This window comes from Anolis carolinensis, chromosome 3 (genome assembly GCF_035594765.1).
Source record: "Anolis carolinensis isolate JA03-04 chromosome 3, rAnoCar3.1.pri, whole genome shotgun sequence".
Lineage (NCBI taxonomy): Eukaryota > Metazoa > Chordata > Lepidosauria > Squamata > Dactyloidae > Anolis > Anolis carolinensis.
The window spans coordinates 178,632,097-178,650,726 of NC_085843.1; the positions used below are offsets into that span (position 1 = coordinate 178,632,097).

At 44.2% G+C, this 18,630-nt stretch overlaps 1 protein-coding gene across 1 annotated transcript in view; it reads right to left on the reverse strand.

The window, feature by feature from the left end:
* The window catches only part of bms1 (BMS1 ribosome biogenesis factor), a 39,203-nt gene extending 27,011 nt beyond the window's left edge, over positions 1 to 12,192 (reverse strand). The window contains exons 1-4 of the mRNA XM_062975854.1: positions 12,089 to 12,192; positions 9,360 to 9,586; positions 8,046 to 8,236; positions 6,358 to 6,437 (exon numbers count right to left, since the gene is read on the reverse strand). Of these exons, the coding sequence (XP_062831924.1) occupies positions 6,358 to 6,437; positions 8,046 to 8,236; positions 9,360 to 9,535 (447 nt within the window). The 5' untranslated portion in view covers positions 9,536 to 9,586; positions 12,089 to 12,192. The remainder of the gene's footprint in view (positions 1 to 6,357; positions 6,438 to 8,045; positions 8,237 to 9,359; positions 9,587 to 12,088) is intronic.
* Between the last annotated feature and the right edge of the window lie 6,438 nt (positions 12,193 to 18,630).

The following is an 18,630-nucleotide window of genomic DNA, read 5'->3' on the forward strand; positions in this document are numbered from 1 at the left end:
AAGAAACGCTGCAAGCCATAGCTTCCTCTACGGGATACCCCAGGCCGAACGGCGTGACCCAGAGAATTCCCAGGGGAGGAAGAGGCGTCTCTGCGGCTGCAGAAACCAGTTGGGGATCTGGAGGAAGTATGCCGGAGACCGTGGCCCTGCGGTTATCCATCCTGGAAACTAATTTATCCAGGCTGTCGGAAACCGTGGGGAGATTGGTGCCATTATTGGAAGAGAATCTCCAAAAGGAGCCCAGCCGATATGGCGCCGAGAGAGAACCAAGTAAAGAAGGAGATTGGAGCCAGAGGGGCCAGCGAGCGTCAACGCAGAGTCCCGTGGCGGCGAGGGACGAGGGAGATGAGGAATACTGGCGGGAGCTGGAGTTCCGGGACAGAATGGCGCGAGAAGTGGAGCGTCAGCGAGCCCTGGGAACTCTGAGGCCGCCATCTCCAACAGAGCTCCCAACCCCCCGAATGGGCGTCGGGGTGGAAAGGCCACTGGGGCCAGGGATCGGGTCCAGTGGATTGGCAGACGAAGGCGGAGAGGAGCGGGGGATCCAGGAAGAGGAGGAGGATGTGCCGTACGACGAGGAAAGGCGAGATGAGGGGGCTACAGCAAGGCCAGTATGCGGATGGGCGGAAGAGCCGACAGCGGCGGCAGACTTTCGGGAACCGCGCAGAATGACCACCGGAGTGGGGCGCGGCGTGTTCCAAGGAGCCGCCCGAGGAAACCTGATGCAACCCTTCCCCATGCCTCCCAGACAGCATCAACGGGCTGCAGAATGGATGCCTAGAAGGGAAGATCTCAAACTAGAATACGGAGGGGAATCAGATGAACTGAACTTTTTTCTAATTAGCATCAGAGGATACATGGAAGACAATGCACACACATTCCCCTCCGAGGCAAGCAGGGTTCGAGCCATCGGCAACACACTAAAGCGAGGAGCAGCCAGCTGGTATGTGCAGCTTCATGCCAGACGCGACCCATGCCTGAGGTCAGTGCCCCGCTTCCTCGCCGCACTGGAAAACCGGTTCAGAGACCGGCTAGAGCAATTGAGGGCTCGAGACCAGCTGAAAGGAATAAAGCAGAGGGACAAAACAGTGCCCGAGTACGCAGAGGAATTCCTTCACCTCGCGGAAAGGGTACCAGAATGGTCTGAAGTGACCAAAGTGGAGTTATTTAAAGAGGGACTGCGCCCCGAGATTTTCAGCTGGGCAGCGCACAGAGACGACCCCGAAACGCTCCAGGGATGGATTCAACTAGCGGGGCGCGTCGAATCCACCCTGGCCCAAGTAAAGCGCTTCAGGAGCGGCAGCGGCCAGCAAAGACCGGTGGCGAGGGGTCGAGGAGAAACGAGGAAGCAGGAAAGACCCGGAGGGAGGCCGGGGATTCCCTCCAGAGGAGACGACAACAAACCTAAACCGGGATGCTTTGTATGTGGGAAGACGGGCCATCGAGCAGCAGAATGCTGGGCCCGGAAGGGGGAACCGCCAAAAGCCCCAAAGCCCAAGCCAGCAACCGGGAGGCGCGCGGAAGAGGAGGTGCAGGCCCCAGAATCTTCAGAAAAACTGGTGAGTCGGGACAACCGCATGATAGTAGTGCCCATCTGCCTCTCAGGGCTAGAAAATCGGGCCACCTGCAAGGCATTTGTGGATTGTGGGTGTTCTAGAAATATTATAACCCCGGAGTTAGCAGGAGCGCTGAAATGCCAGCAGATGGCGCTTGACTCCCCAATTGCATTTTCGCAGCTAGATGGATCAGTCGCTGCTGGGGAAGTATCTACAAAGGAAATACGAGGAATCCCATGTAAAATAGGCAAATGGGAAGGAAGAATATCCTTTGTGATAGCCCCTATTGCCACATACCACGTAATATTAGGGATACCATGGCTCGAACAGGCAAATCCTGAAGTAGATTGGAGAGGAAAAAGCCTAGCATTCAAAGAACAGCAGATGCAATGGGAGATAAGCAAAATTGCAGAAGAGGAGGACGAGGAAGATGAAGCAGGGGAAATAGACCCACAGCTATTGCCACCTGAATACAGGGACTTTGTGGATGTTTTCAATCAGAAAGAGGCCAGTAAATTGCCTCCCAAAAGGAATATAGAAGTAGAAATTGAAATAACCCCAGGAGCAAACTTACCCAAACCAAAAGTGTATCCCATGTCTGTGCAGGAGAAGGAGGAATTAAGGAAATACATTGATAAAAACCTGGCGCGAGGCTTCATTAAGCCATCCAATTCTCCTCTCGGGGCCCCAGTGTTATTTAGGAGAAAGAAAGACAACTCCCTAAGATTGTGCATTGATTATCGAAATTTAAACGCAATTACTAAGGACAATAAATACCCTATGCCCTTAGTCAAGGATTTAATTACCGTATTGAAGAAAGGGAGCATATTTACTAAACTGGATTTAATTGAAGCGTATCATAAATTAAGGATCAAACCGGAGGATACTTGGAAAACTGCATTTTCCTGCGCATTCGGCCATTTTGAATACGAAATTTTGCCTTTCGGGTTAAAAAACGGAGGCGGATGCTTTATGCAGCTTATAAATGAAATACTACACCCGTTATTGTACAGAGGGGTATTCATATTCCTTGATGATATCTTGATTGTAACTGAAGATAAGGAAAAGCACGTAAAATTGGTCCGGGAAGTTTTGCAGAGACTAAGAGAAGCAAAGCTGTACGCAAAACTGTCCAAATGTGAATTCAATAAAACTCAAATTGACTTTCTGGGGTATCGGATATCTCCAGAAGGGTTAGCTATGGATCCAGCTAAAGTAGCAGATGTGAAAGAATGGGGAGTGCCTCAAACAAGGAGGCAATTACAATCATTTCTGGGGTTTGCAAATTTTTACAGACCCTTCATAAAAGGTTTCGCGCAAATAACCGCACCCCTTACAGAACTTTTAAAAACAAAAGGGAAAGGGGAGACAGCAAAAGTGAAAGCTCCTGGCGCCAAACTGAGTTGGACGCCAGAATGCCAAAAGGCATTCGAAACCTTAAAAGAATGCTTCACTGAAGGACCCATCCTAAAACACCCCGATATCAGGAGCCCTTTCATAATCCATTGCGATGCCTCAGACTGTGCGTATGGGGCAGTACTATTGCAAAAAGATCAAAATGGGAACTTAAAACCCTGTGGATATTTGTCACGGAAGTTCAGCGAAACTGAAAAAAGTTGGCCAATATGGGAAAAGGAGGCATTAGCCATATTAAAAGCCTTAGAATGCTGGCGACACTTCCTCGAAGGAAGCGGAATCCCATTTGAAATTTGGTCTGACCATAAGAACCTACAGTATTTAAAGTCTCCTAGAAAATTGTCCCCCAAACAAATTAGATGGGCGCAATACTTCAGCAGGTTCGATTTCCAATTAAAGTTTTTTCAAGGGAAGCAGAACGTCTTGGCAGATGCTCTTTCACGCATGCCTCAACACGAAGGCATAACCACAGCAAAAGAGGGGACAATATTCTCTGACAAACAATGGGGCTTAGCTGTCAGGACAAGAGCACAAACCCAAAAGGAGGACATGGCTTTTGTTGAACTCGGCGGGGAAGGAAACTGGGGAAATGAACTTAAACAGTCTTATGAAGGAGATCAATGGATCGCGTCCAACGCAGAAAAGGGGGAACAGAAGGGGGGATTTTGGTTTGTAAACAAGAAACTGTATATCCCAGCAATATTAAGGATTAAGATTCTGCATCGTTTTCACAACAACCAGAGCGCTGGTCATACAGGAATTACAAAAACAACAAAGGCAATAGTAAAACATTGTTGGTGGCCAGGAATGAGGAAGGACATAAAGAATCATGTTGTTCAATGTGATGATTGTGCCAGAAATAAATCGGGAGGAGGGAAGCCTATGGGATTGTTACAAACAGTAGCGGAACCTACCAGACCTTGGGAATGTGTAGCTATGGACTTTGTGGGAGAACTGCCGGTGAGCAAAGGACATCGTTATATTTGGACAGTATTAGACCTGTTTTCTAAACAGGCTCACTTTATAGCGCTGACGAAACTACCATCGGCTGAGAAACTAGCTGAATTGTACATAAATCATATTTACAAACTACATGGATGTCCCAGTAGAGTAGTCAGTGACAGAGGAGTACAGTTCACAGCAAAATTTTGGGAAAAATTCTTGGAAATGCTAGGAGCAGAAAGGAGTCTAAGTTCTGCTTTTCACCCCATGACAAACGGGGCGGTAGAACGTACTCAGCAAACGCTTGGGCAGTTCCTTCGAATGTACTCTAACTTGAGACAAAATGACTGGTCTAGGTGGTTGGCTTTTGCGGAACTAGCCTTTAATTCAACTATACATTCAGCAACAAATAAAACCCCCTTTGAAGTAGTTTACGGATATGAAATACAGCCTTTGCCCCAGTTGCCAAGGTGGACAGAAAATGAGGAAACAGAGGCAGGGAAGTGGAAAACGCAAATGCTAGAATGCTGGAGTCAAGTGACTGCATCCTTAAAGGAAGCACACAAAAAGTATAAAGCGTTCGCAGACAGAAAGAGGGTGGAAGGCGATAAATTAAATAAAGGAGATCTAGTGTGGTTAAGTACCCAAAACATCAAATTGGGGCTACCTTCAAGAAAACTGGGCCCCAAATATATTGGACCATTCAGAATACAGGGTGTTATCAATGAAGTGACTTTCCAGTTGGCATTGCCAAAAAGTTTAGGGAAAATACACCCAGTATTCCATCGCAGCTTACTGAAAAAGTATATGGGGACTTTGGACAAAATGGATACATAGAGTTATTGTTTGATTTGTTTCAGAACTATGATGAAAGGAGAACCGAAGAGGAGGACGAAGAGAACGAGGGCGCCATGTCATGGAGCCAGATCCCAGGGCTGAATTTCCAAGCCCTGAATCTGACTTCATAACATAAAACAACCCTGCAAGCACCTGGCGGGAGAAGATAAAATGAGCCTGGGAACTCAGAGTTGAAAGTATAAACAATTATAATTGCTGTAGTGTGTGGGAATAGAAATCATGGTAGAAATGTAATCCAGAAGGTGGGGCTTGATGATGATATTTGCGTGTGATATTACGTTGCATCAGAAGTGATAAAATTAGATGTATGTAAACATTAGGTCATTCTCGACTTTTCCAAAGTCATGTATTCTTCAATAAAGATTGAATTTGAGAGCAGCTATCTTTGATCTGCGTTCAGACTGATCCTTTGAAGTGAGCCTGACAGTGGAGTGGTTAGGCCAAAGCTCTGAGAGCTCCTGCCTTTGCTGTGGAGTTCCCAAGGGTGCTATCCTTTCGCCCCTGTTATTTAACATATATGTCCGACCACTTGCTGGACTAGTGCAGAGCTTTGGCATAGAGTGCTACCAGTATGCAGATGATACCCAGCTACTCTTGCGTCTCAAACCTGGGACAACCACGATTCCTAAGAACTTTAAGCTGTGTTTGGAAGCAGTGATGAATTGGCTGCGAGCGAGTAGACTAAAAGTGAATCCTGCAAAAACTGAGATACTCTGGCCCGGCCAGCCACCAGAGTTAATCCAGTCACTGCCTGATCTTGATGGGGAAGTTCTGGTTCTGTCTGCTACTGTTAAAAGCCTTGGGGTTGTGTTGGACTCATCGCTGATGATGGAGGCCCAGATCACTGCCATAAGTAAGCAGGCCTTTTTTCATCTTCACCAGGCAAGGAAATTGGCATCCTACTTTTCGACAGAAGCATTGGCAATGGTAATCCATGCAATAGTCACCACAAGGTTGGATTATTGTAACGCCTTATACGCCGGCCTTCCAAAGACAAAAAGAAGATCCGAATGATCCAAAATGCGGCGGCCAGGCTGCTAGCTGGATCATCTATAAGATCCCATATTACACCGATTCTGAAACAACTGCATTGGCTACCAATAGAACATCGGATCTCTTACAAGATACTGATCCTGACATTTAGAGCTTGAAATGGCCAAGGACCATTATATCTTAGGGACCGCCTCATTCCTTTTTTCCATCAGCGGTCACCTCGATCCTCCCAGGAAAATCTCCTATACATACTGGGCCCTAGGGAGGTACACCTGGAAGCTACAAGGTGTAGAGCCTTTTCGACCTATGTTCCAATTCAGTGGAACTCATTGCCTCCATATGTTAGAACAATGTCGGAGTTGCGACCTTTTATAAAAGCGCTCAAGACTTGGCTCTTTGGTTGTGCATTTAAGTAAATCAGATCTAATTTGCCAAATAGTCACTGTTGAATGTTTTTAGGTTGAATGTTTTTATATTGTGGAATGATATTTTAAATTATAAGTCGCTCGGAGCACTCTGGTGGAGAGCGACTAATTAAGAAATAAAGTGAAGTGAAGTAGAAACCTGTTCATCCAAAAATGTACTAACTTACCAGATCAGCGATTTTAGCTAGGTCAATCATTGTATTAATATCGCATCCACATTCAATTATGGTTAGCCTACGTTTTTTACCTGTAAAGAAAAGGGAATGAGCACAAAATGGTATCGTCTAATACTATATATAGAATAAAGACCCTTTCCAGTGGTCAAAATATAGAGATAATAGCCCTATATTTAAGGCTGTCACTGACATTTTTCAAAGCAGTAAAACCATATGGACATGAAATAACCGTTTCCTGTTAAACTCTAATTATCAGAAAGAAAACCAAATAGATCTGGCTTATTTTATTATTGTATAGTTCATATGGTTATGTATAGCATCCACACTCAATGAGAAGACAACTATATTGGTTGGATTTTGCCTATAGCCCTATTGGGAAATTAAACGATAGTACACACATTGTTGGATGAAGTAATCAAAATCTTCTGTAAATCCCATTGATTCAATGAGTCTACTCTGGCAAACACATATTTTGTTACCTCAAATATTTGATCTGTTTCTAGGTTTATTTGACTTGCTGATTACAAAAACAGCACTAGTTTTCCTCTGTCAACTGTAGTTTTTGAGATACAGAATAAATGTAACATACCAGTCTCCATCTGTTCTCCCATAAAGAAACATGATAATAATATCTAAGAAACTAGAGCTGGTGTGATCTATCCAATGCAATTTTCTGAATCAGTGCATCAAATAACACTAGAAACAGGCCTTAAAAACCAAAATGCCAAGAGTTTATTTTTGTTGGGCTGAATAATATTAGTTTGGAAAATGCAATATATTCTCTTATTTTCGTTTATTATGGGCACCTTTCTTTCACTTCTAATATTGTTTATTTCCCTCTTTGATTCCATAAGGTTAGAATGAACTCTAGCTTCCACAACTCTTAATAAAATAGCATCTCAGTGGATGGAGCCTCCCAGCTTACATTGGTGGGAGTAATAGCTATTTACAATGGCCCAATTAATAAATTACACCAAATTATTATTAAGAAAGCTGAATTATGGTTTATCATGATGGTTGACAAACCATATACAGTAGAGTCTCACTTATCCAAGCCTCGCTTATCCAAGCCTCTGGATTATCCAAGCCATTTTTGTAGTCAATGTTTTCAATATATCGTGATATTTTGGTGCTAAATTCGTAAATACAGTAATTACAACATAACATTACTGCTTTTTCTGTCAAATTTGTTGTCTAACATGATGTTTTGGTGCTTAATTTGTAAAATCATAATCTAATTTGATGTTCAATAGGCTTTTCCTTAATCCCTCCTTATTATCCAAGATATTCGCTTATCCAAGCTTCTGCTGGCCCGTTTAGCTTGGATAAGTGAGACTCTACTGTAATTAAGCCAGTAAGATAGAATCAGGAGGCATAGTTTGTAAATGAATTTGCAATTTACAGTTTGTACTAATTACACCTCAGTGTGATCTCTGAGAGGACAAAACAAGCTACAACTAATTTGAGCTCCTGAAGCAATAGGACTACAGAGACAAGAATAAACTTACAAAAGAAAAGCAAACAATCGGTCAGAAACCCTGCTTGACTGTTGTACATTCAGAAGTTTAAATAATGATGATTAAGCTTACAAACTCCAGTTAGTATTACGTATGCTTTTGTGCAATAGAAGTCAACAATAAATGCAAAATGCAAACTTGTATGTGAACGTCTATTCTTACCTGAGACAATTGTTACAGGACCCCGAATTTCAACTAACTTCTGCCTTGTGAAATTCCTAATGAGACATTTGATCAGGGTACTCTTTCCAACCTTTGGAGGGCCAACCACCACCACCACCACTGGGGGAGGTTCTAGTGGAGCACGATCAACCACAGGGATATGGTGCTTTTTTGTCTTCAAATCCTGGGTCCTGTTTTTTAAAAAAGGATTTTTTTAAAATAGCTGCTATTAATAAGTCACTTAAGAGTTTTTAAAGTCAAAGCCAGTATTTTAAATTTGGTTTGCAGGAAAGACTAAATGGCATTGCAGCTGTGTTATAGAAGTGAAATTCAAATTAAGCATTCTTTCTCTGAAAAACTTGAAAACAGAAGTATTTTGGATTTGTTTCAAATTTTGGAATACTTGTATTTGCATACACGTACAATATGCGATATCTTGAAATAGGACCCAAGTCAAAACATGACATTCCTTTTATAAAGCATTTTTATATACACCTTATAAACCTGGTTCCCCCCAGATGTTGAATCACAGTTCACAGCAAATCTGGTGTTGGGTATTGCGAAGAGCTGCAGTCTGGCAACATCTTGAAAGCCTTAAGCTACTCATCCCTGCTTCAAACTTAGGCATTAAATTCTGCTTCTACATTTTAGTTGTCCATAAAATAATACAGATTGAGTATCTCTTATCAGAAAGACTTGGGCTGAGAATTTTTCCTAATTTCAGTTTTTTTTCTGATTTTGAAATACTAGCATTTTCATAATGAAATATCTTGGAGATAGAAACCAAGTCTAAACACAAATTCATTTATGTTTCATATAACCTAAAAATGCCATAAGAGCCCAAATTCTAACTGAATATCAGTTACATTCAGCTCTTCATCAAATCATATATTACACAGAAATTACACGGGAATCCTACAAAGCACTATAAGAAGCACTGTGTCACAATGACTATACTGCCAACTTGGATGATGGGACCCAACTCTCTGCATGACTTTCAACTAGTCATTCAGTATGAAGTTCACACAAGATTACTACAAGGCTAAATAATGCTCTGATCTCCCTAAAGAGTAGGATTAAAATATAATTAAAATGTGTGCATGAACCATAACAGAAAGAGAATAATGCTCTTTAGAAATATGTGTATAGAAAGCTCAACTGTTTAAATATTTTACAGTTAGTCATTCCAACTGCAGAAGAATTCCTGAAGCTCTGAATGCCATATGTGCAATTATTAAGTGTCCAATTTTCCGAAATGTTACCAGAACAGTGGTAGGATTACTGTGAGCATAACAAAATCCAGTTGCAATATACCTATGGAATGTTCTGGCCATGCGCACTGCAGATTGGACTGCAAAAGCCTTTGGGTTTCTTTTCCGGGCATCTTCCTCATCTTCAAGTCCTAAGTCTTTCAAGTGACGCTTCTGTTTCTTCCCAGCCTTTGGTCCACTGTGCCTCTTGCGATGCTGTTTCTTGTTATTTTCCTCCATGCTTCTTCTCAGTGGTCAGGTATCTCCACAGGCAACAGTAAAATCAATGTCCTTCCCAATACCAAATAAACAAAAATGTATTTTATATAGCCTGTTATTTTCACATGGGTGAGAAGTCAAACCCTATTCACAACTATTAACACCAACATATTCAGGAGGTTGCACTGATTGGCCCTTATGGTCACTACCAACACTTTGTTCTATGTTAGCCCTGAGTACTTGGTGTTGGACACTAGTTTCCCTATTCGAGAAGCAACCTAGCAGGAAACTACTGGTCATTTCATGTCATTTCTGTTCTGTAGTCAGGGCGGAAGCTATCACTTAGAAATTCTTGATGAATACAAGTGTAATCATTGGCATGCAAACAAAAATGTACAAATTAACAATTTTTGTGTGCGTGTTTATAGTGTGCACATGCTGAATACTGTGTGAGAATATGGTATTCTGGGAGGAAACAACAAAGATTTCGCTAGGAACTGGAAGCTTGCATTTAAATATTTAGAAAGGAAGACAAAAGTAGACTTTAAAGTAGACGCAAAAGGAATTAATTAATACAATTATAAGAGTAGGTTTTTATGACATATTAGTTTCACACTGAGTGGTGTCAGAAGTCATGAGTGGTGGTTCAAGGGTGAGGGGGTTACTGGAATGACATACAGTAGAGTCTCACTTATCCAACACTCACTTATCCAACGTTCTGGATTATCCAACGCATTTTTGTAGTCAATGTTTTCAATGCATTGTGATATTTTGGTGCTAAATTCGTAAATACAGTAATTACTGCATAGCATTACTGCATATTGAACTACTTTTTCTGTCAAATTTGTTGTATAACGTGATGTTTTGGTGCTTAATTTGTAAAATCATAACCTATTTTGATGATTAATAGGCTTTTTCTTAATCTCTCCTTATTATCCAACATATTCGCTTATCCAACGTTCTGCCGGCCCGTTTATGTTGGATAAGTGAGACTCTACTGTATTTGTATTACATATATTTTATTTATTTTCTGTTTTCTTTTGCATTCTGTATGTCACTTATACACACACACACATAGATACATACACCTGTACAAATATTTTTACAACGGACTAGATCAGAGATGGGAAACATGGTGTAGTCTAGATCTTGGCACACAAACATGGGCAGGTTACCAACTAGGATTCCCAATTCAAGATCATCACTGGTCAAGATGTTTATGGGCCAAAATCTAGAGATGCCCCCTTGTGACATCATTAGGTGGCAATTGAATCAGCTCCCAATTTATCATTCAAGCGAAGTGGGAGGAGAATAAACATATTTTCTATTGTGGAAATTAAACCCTAAATCTTAACTAAGGCCCTTCCACACAGCTGTATAAAATCCACATAGAACTTGATTATATGGCAGGGTGGACTCAGATAATCCAGATATTGTGGATCATCTGCCTTGATATTCTGGGGCCCCTTCTACACTGCCATATAAAATCCAGATTATCTGCTTTGAATTTGATAATATGGCAGTGTAGACTTACATAATCCAGTTCAAAGCAGATAATGTGGATTAGCTGCCTTGATAATCAGGATTATATGGCTGTGTGGAAGGGCCTTAAAGGATCTGTTTCCAGATTGAGGTGAAATGAGGGGATGATACCTTATCACCGACTAAAAAGAAGAAATGCTTAATCCCAGGTAGATGGTCTGGGGGCCTAGAACCGCAATGACTGGAAAGAGAAAAGAAACATGGCCATTTAACCCAGAATATCAAGACAAATAATAAAATATCTGCTTTGAACTGAGGGCCCTTCCAGACAGGTCCTATATCTCAGGCTCTGATCCCGGGTTTTCTGTTTATCCCAGATTATCTGGCAGTGGGAACTCATATAATCCAGTTTAAAGCAGAAAATCTGGGATCAGATCCTGGGACCAGATCCTGGGATATGAGGTCTGTCTGGAAGGGTCCTGGGTTATCTGAGGCCCCTTCCACACAGCTGAATAAAATCCCACATTATCTGCTTTGAGCTGAGATATATGGCATTGTGGACTCAGATATCCCAGTTCAAAGATGACATTGTGGGTAATTCTACCTTGATATGCTGGGTTCTATGGCTGTGTGGAAGGGCCCTGAGTCTGTACTGCCATATAATCCACTTCAATGTGGCATTTATATATCTGTGTGGAAGGGGCATCGGGCCCCTTCTACCCTACCATATACTGTAATCCAGGTTATAAGGCAATAATCCACATGATCTGCTTTGAACTGGATTAAATGAGTCTACACTGCCAAATAATCCATTGTAAAGCAGACAATCTGTATTTTATATGGCAGTATAGAGAGGGGCTTAAGGTCCCTTCTACACTGTCCTTATAGCCCAGGATCTGATCCCAGATTATTTTCTTATTCCAAATTATATTGTAGTGGAGACTAATATAATCCAGTTCAAAGCAGAAAACCTGGGATCAAATCCTGGGCTACAGGGCCTGCCTGGAGGAGCCCTGCGACAGATCCTGGTCCTCGTCATACCCCACCAGCCTCGCTCCGCATTCCCTGAACGCTCGGCCTCCCTGAACATACCTGTCCTCGCCGAGCCCTTCGCCTCCATCGGCAGAGACAGACCAGGCAAGCAGCGTGTCTGGGCGTCCGGCCTTCCACTTCCGCCCTCCCGGAAACAGAAACTCGAAACATTTTGTTCCGCCTGCGGGGGAAGGCAATGCTTGCTACACCGAAAAGAAACCATAGCAACCGGGCGCTAAGCTTTTTATCCACCCGCTTCCTTCCGGAGAAGAAGAAAGACGCTACTTGGGCGCTGAGGGGGAACCATGGCAACCGAATGTTTATCTTTGTTTCGTAGCCAGAGCAGAGAATACTGCATGTAGGGCACCCAAGGGAAACTGTAAGGCAAGGTGCGGTCTGTTTGCAGCTTCTTTCCCCCGGAAAGAAACAGCCTGGGATGATTTGTTCTGAGGAGGAAAGGCGGAAGGGAAACGGGAAACTCGGGGCCCTTCCACACAGCCCTATATCCCAGAATATCAAGGTAGAAAATCCCACAATATCTGTTTTGAATTGGGTTATCTGAGTCTACACTCAGATATTGTGGGATTTTCTGCCTTGATATTATGGGATATAGGTCTGTGTGGAAGAGCCCTCGGTCCCCTTCCACAGAGATAAATAAAATCCCACATTTTCTCCTTTGAACTGGAATATATGACAGTGTGGACTCAGATAACCCAGGGCCCTTCCACACGGGCATATAGCCCAGAATATCAAAGCAGAAAATCCCACAATATCTGCTTTGAACTGGATTATATAAATCTATTCTGCCATATAATTCAGTTCAAAGCAGATAATCTGGATATTATATGGCAGTGTTGAAGGGGCCCTGAGTTTTGGTAATCCCATTAATTTCATAGGGTTTCCTTAAGGCAAGAAATACTTAGACATGGTTTAGCCAGTTCCTTCATATGAAACATAGCTTAAAGTAAAGTAAAGGTTTTGTTGGGTTATCTAAGCAATCATGCATGCATTTTCAATGTGGGATGGTTTATGTAGTTAGTTATGTTTGTTGCTTAGTAACCTGCATTCCAGAGTTGATGGCACCATTTAAGGTTTTTGCATTTGATGTGGGAAATAGGAGTATCCTTTCTGGGGACACACAGGAAGTGATGTACCTATGCCTCTTCCTGTCTCTTTCTCTTCACTCCTGCCTGACCATGCCATGCCATGCTGATGTTCCTGTTTGTTAAGAGATATGTAGTATCCTGAACTGTTTTTTCTTTTGGAACTAAGATGTTTTTACCTGTATGACCATCATCATACAAGATTGTGAGTAAACATATTTTGCTATTTTATTTTGCTGTCTCTGATGTTTATTTTATGTGCATGACTTTTTAAAGGAAAAGGGAGGCTGGCTATTTTGTCTTATTGTTTATTTCCTTTTTACTTCTGCTCACATAAACCCCTAGTCTTCTGCATTTTTACTGCTCTGCAGTATCTAACCATATTGGTATCATAATCTTGACAGGTTATGGATATATATTTCTATTAGGTTTCCCCTTGACATTAAACCTAATCATGTCTGACTGAGGGTTGGTGCTTATCTCCATTTCTAAGACGAAGAGCAGGCGTTGTCCGTAGACAACTCCAAGCTCATGTGGCCGGCAAGGTCACGTGGCCAGCATGACTGCAAGGAGCACGGTTAACTTCCCGCCAGAACGGTATCTATCAATCTAATCACATTTGCATATTTTCGAACTGCTAGGTTCGAAAATTTAAAGCAACTACAAAAGCACAAAGTCCAGCAGGCGTAGCACGGAGATACTCAAAGCAGTGGTTCTGATCCCTGCATCACTAGCTGCCCTTCCAAGGCAAGTTCCCGGGGAATTAACCATGGTACCATGTAGGCACTCATTTGCTGACATTCCCTGGCACAGAAGAAGGCAACAATTGCACCCCCCCCCCCCAATCAATTAGCCTGCGAAGCAATACAATAGATAAAATTTCAGCATCATTGGAAGGAGGAGACTGTCAGAAAAGCCTCCAGAAGGGTGCAGCATTTTATATTTTTGCATACATGTGTACATAAATGATTCTGCCTGGATTAGAGGTGTGCTGAGGAGAAAACAGAAGGTAAACACTTAGAACTGGTTTGTCTCCTGATAAAAGAGATTTCCAGTCGGCAGTTAGAGTGAGATGTAGCCTTACAGGCATGTGAAACACAGCTTTAGTTGTGGGATATGGCAAAATGAGAGCATTGCCCTTCACAAGAATTTTGCCCTCCCAATGAAATTTCCCATCACTCTTCAAATTCATAGCACTGAAGAGTGAAAAAATCATTGCTTCCTCAAACGCTGTATCACATTCCCCTGAAAACCTTTCTTTGGATGCCTGTCCCTTTTTCTTTGAATGCCTAGACTGGATTTCTAAATGTTCAGTGGAATTTTTTAAGGCTGCTAAAAGCTAAAGGTTTCCCTTTGACATTAAGTCTAGTAATGTCTGACTCTGGGGGTTTGTACTCATCTCCATTTCTAACCCAAAGAGCCGGCGTTGTCTGTAGACGCCTCCTAGCTCATGTGGCCAGCATGGCTGCAGCATGGAGTACGGTTACCTTTCTGCCGGAGCAGTACCTATTGATCTACCCACATTTGTATGTATTTGAACAGCTAGGTTGGCAAAAGCTGGGGCTAACAGTGGGAGCTCACCCTGCTCCAGGTATTCAAACCAGAGCTCAGCAGTTTTTCCTGTTGGTTTTCGTCAATGCGACTGTCACCTGGGATGGCGACATCAATGATCCAAACCTTTTTCTTTTCCACAACTGTGATGTCTGGTGTGTTGTGTTCCAGAACTTTGTCAGTCTGGATTTGAAAGTCCCACAGTATCTTTGCATGTTCATTTTCCAATACTTTTGCAGGTTTGTGAACCCACCAGTTCTTTGTTGCTGGGAGGTGGTACTTGAGGCATAAGTTCCAATGAATCATTTGGGCCACATAGTTGTGCCTCTGTTTGTAGTCTGTCTGTGCGATTTTCTTACAGTAGCTGAGGATATGATCAATGATTTCATCTATCTTGAAGAAAAAAACATCTTGCCAGATGAACAGAAAGGCAACAAACGGAAAAGCAGGGGCACAAAAGACCAGTTATTAATTGACAAAATGATTCTGGAGAACTAGGTTCTCTCCAGGTTAAAGGTGGTGCTGTTGAACGCCAGGTCTGTCAATGGAAAAACTGCTATCATCCAGGATCTTATCCTGGATGAACAGGCAGACCTGGCGTGCATAATGGAGACCTGGCTGGATGAGGCTGGAGGTGTCAACCTCACCCAGCTTTGTCCACCAGGTTACACCGTGCAGCACCAACCAAGATCTGGAGGGAGGGAAGGTGTTGTCGCAGTAATCTATAAGGAGTCCATCCCCCGACCAGGTGCCCCATCCCACAGTCAACCTTGTTCGAATGTGTCCACCTGAGGGTAGGTGACCGGGACAGACTGGGGATTCTGCTAGTGTACCGACCACCGTCTCTACAGTCTCCCTGCCTGAGCTAGCAGGGGTGGTCTCTGGCCTGGCATTGGAGTCTCAACAGCTCATTGTGCTGGAGGACTTCAATGTCCATGCCGAGACCAACCTTTCAGGCGTGGCTCAGGACTTCATGGCCTCCATGGCAACCATGGGGCTGTCCCAACGAGTATCTGGTCCCACCCACAGAGCTGGGCACACGCTTGACTTGGTTTTATGTCAGGAATGGGAGGAAAATGGAGGTATGGAGGAGCTTACCATCGCTCCGTTGCCATGGACCGACCATCACCTGATCAGGTTTAGACTTGCTGCGCCCCCTAACCTCCGCAGGGGTGGAGGACCCATTAAAATGGTCCGCCCCAGGAGGCTCATGGACGGTTTCCTGATGGCTCTTGGGGAGTTTCCCGCCACCTCGGCTGGTGATTCTGTCGATGCCCTTGTCGCTCTCTGGAATCGGGAGATGACTAGGGCAATAGACACAATCGCTCCGGAACGTCCCCTCTCGAGTACCCGAGCTAAACCATCTCCTTGGTTTACTGAGGAGTTGGCAGCGATGAAGCGAAAGAAGAGGGGACTAGAGCGCGTGTGGCGTTCAAATCCGAACAAGTCAAACCGAACACGGCTGGGCTCTTATCTTAAGGCTTATGCTGCGGCAATAGACGCTACAAAGAACTCTTTCTTTGCAGCTAATATTGCGTCCGCACAGAACCGTCCGGCGGAGCTGTTCCGAGTTGTCAAAGGTTTGTTATATCCCGTCCCTCAAGAGGGGATTCCTGACAACTCAGCAGCCCGCTGTGAAGCATTTGCTCAGTTCTTTGCGGACAAAGTCGCTTTGATCCGCTCTGGATTTGACACCATATTAACGGCAGTCTCCGAGGATGTAACAAGTGCACCTGCTTGTCCTATTTTGATGGATTTGTTTCTATTGGTTCAGCCTGAGGACGTGGACAAGGTGCTTGGAGAGTTGAGGGCAACCACATGCATCCTAGACCCCTGCCCATCCTGGCTGGTGAGAGAAGCCAGAGGGGGATTGGCCGAGTGGGTGAAGGTGGTGGTGAATGCCTCCCTTCGGGAAGGCATTGTTCCAGCGAGCCTTAAATTGGCTGTGATCAAACCGCTGTTGAAGAAGCCATCACTGGACCCCACTCAGTTGGAGAACTATCGGCCTATTTCCAATCTCCCCTTTTTGGGCAAGGTCGTGGAACGTGTGGTGGCTGCACAACTCCAGGCATTCTTGGTAGATACTGATTTTCTGGATCCAGCGCAGTCTGGCTTCAGGCCGGGACATGGTACCGAGACAGCCTTGGTCGCCTTAGTCGATGATCTACGCCGGGAACTGGACAGGGGGAGTGTGTCCCTGCTGGTTCTGCTGGACCTCTCAGCGGCCTTCGATACCGTCGATCACGGTATCCTTCTGGGGCGCCTTGCCGGGATGGGTCTCGGGGGTACTGTTCTTCAGTGGCTCCGGTCCTTCCTGGAGGGTCGTTCCCAGATGGTGTCATTGGGGGACACCTGCTCGGCCCCACAACCATTGACTTGTGGGGTCCCGCAGGGGTCAATACTGTCCCCCATGTTGTTTAACATATACATAAAGCCGCTGGGAGAGATCATCCGGAGTTTCGGGGTGAGGTGTCATCTGTATGCAGATGATGTCCAGCTCTGTCACTCCTTCCCACCTGTCACTAAGGAGGCTGTTCAGGTCCTGAACCGGTGTCTGGCCGCTGTGTCGGACTGGATGAGGGCGAACAAATTGAAACTTAATCCAGACAAGACAGAGGTCCTCCTGGTCAGTCGCAGGGCTGAACAGGGAATAGGGTTACAGCCTGTGTTGGATGGGGTCGCACTCCCCTTGAAGACACAGGTTCGCAGTCTGGGGGTTCTCCTGGACTCATCGCTGAGCCTGGAGCCCCAGGTCTCGGCGGTGGCCAGGGGAGCCTTTGCACAACTCCGCCTTGTGCGCCAGCTGCGCCCGTTCCTTGGGAGGTCTGACTTGGCCACGGTGGTCCACGCTCTGGTTACAGCTCGTTTGGACTACTGCAACGCGCTCTACGTGGGGCTGCCTTTGAAGACGGCTCGGAAGCTCCAACTAGTACAACGGGCGGCAGCCAGACGAATAACAAGAGCGGCTTACAGGGAGCATACTACTCCCATGCTGAGCCAGCTCCACTGGCTGCCGATATGCTACCGAGCCCAATTCAAAGTGCTGGTTTTGACCTACAAAGCCCTAAATGGTTCTGGCCCATCTTACCTGTCCGAACGTATTTCCCCCTATGAGCCTTCTAGAACTCTTAGATCATCGGGGGAGGCCCTGCTCTTGGTCCCACCAGCCTCGCAAGTAAGGCTGGTGGGAACGAGGGACAGGGCCTTCTCGGTGGTGGCTCCTCGGCTGTGGAACACCCTCCCCAGCAACATACGGCAGATACCAACTCTCCTAGGCTTCAGGAAAGCCTTAAAGACATGGCTGTGCACACAAGCTTTTAATGAATAAGAACATGGACTTTACATGACCTGTACGAAGACTTGAGGATTCTGGATGAATGGATTTTAATCTTGGACATTCTTAAAATTTTATGTAATGTGATTTTATTTTGTAATGGTACTTGTTTTATATGAACTGTGTTTTGTAGATTGTTTTATATGAATTGTTGTTTTTACATTGTTTTTAGGCATTGAATTTTTGCCTGTTTACTGTAAGCCGCTTTGAGTATCCTCGGAGAGAAAGGCAGGGTAAAAGTGATGTAAATAAATAAATAAATAAATAAATAACTATAAAAGCCGAAAAGCTAATCTTCACATGCCGTGGATTGACTACAAAAAGGCCTTTGACTCACTCCCACATAGCTGGATCATCAAGTGCCTGGACGCCATCGGGATTGGTAAAAATGTTGGCACCTTTATTGAAAACATGATGGAGCACTGGAAAACTGAACTGTTTGTTGGAAATGAAAGCTATGGACTTGTCAACATCAGAAGAGGAATTTTCCAGGGAGACTCATTGTCCCCTCTGCTTTTCATTATTGCCATGATCCCTCTGTCAACAATCTTACAAAAAACAAATCTCGGCTATCAAACATCTAAAAAATCTCACAAAATTTCGCATCTGATGTA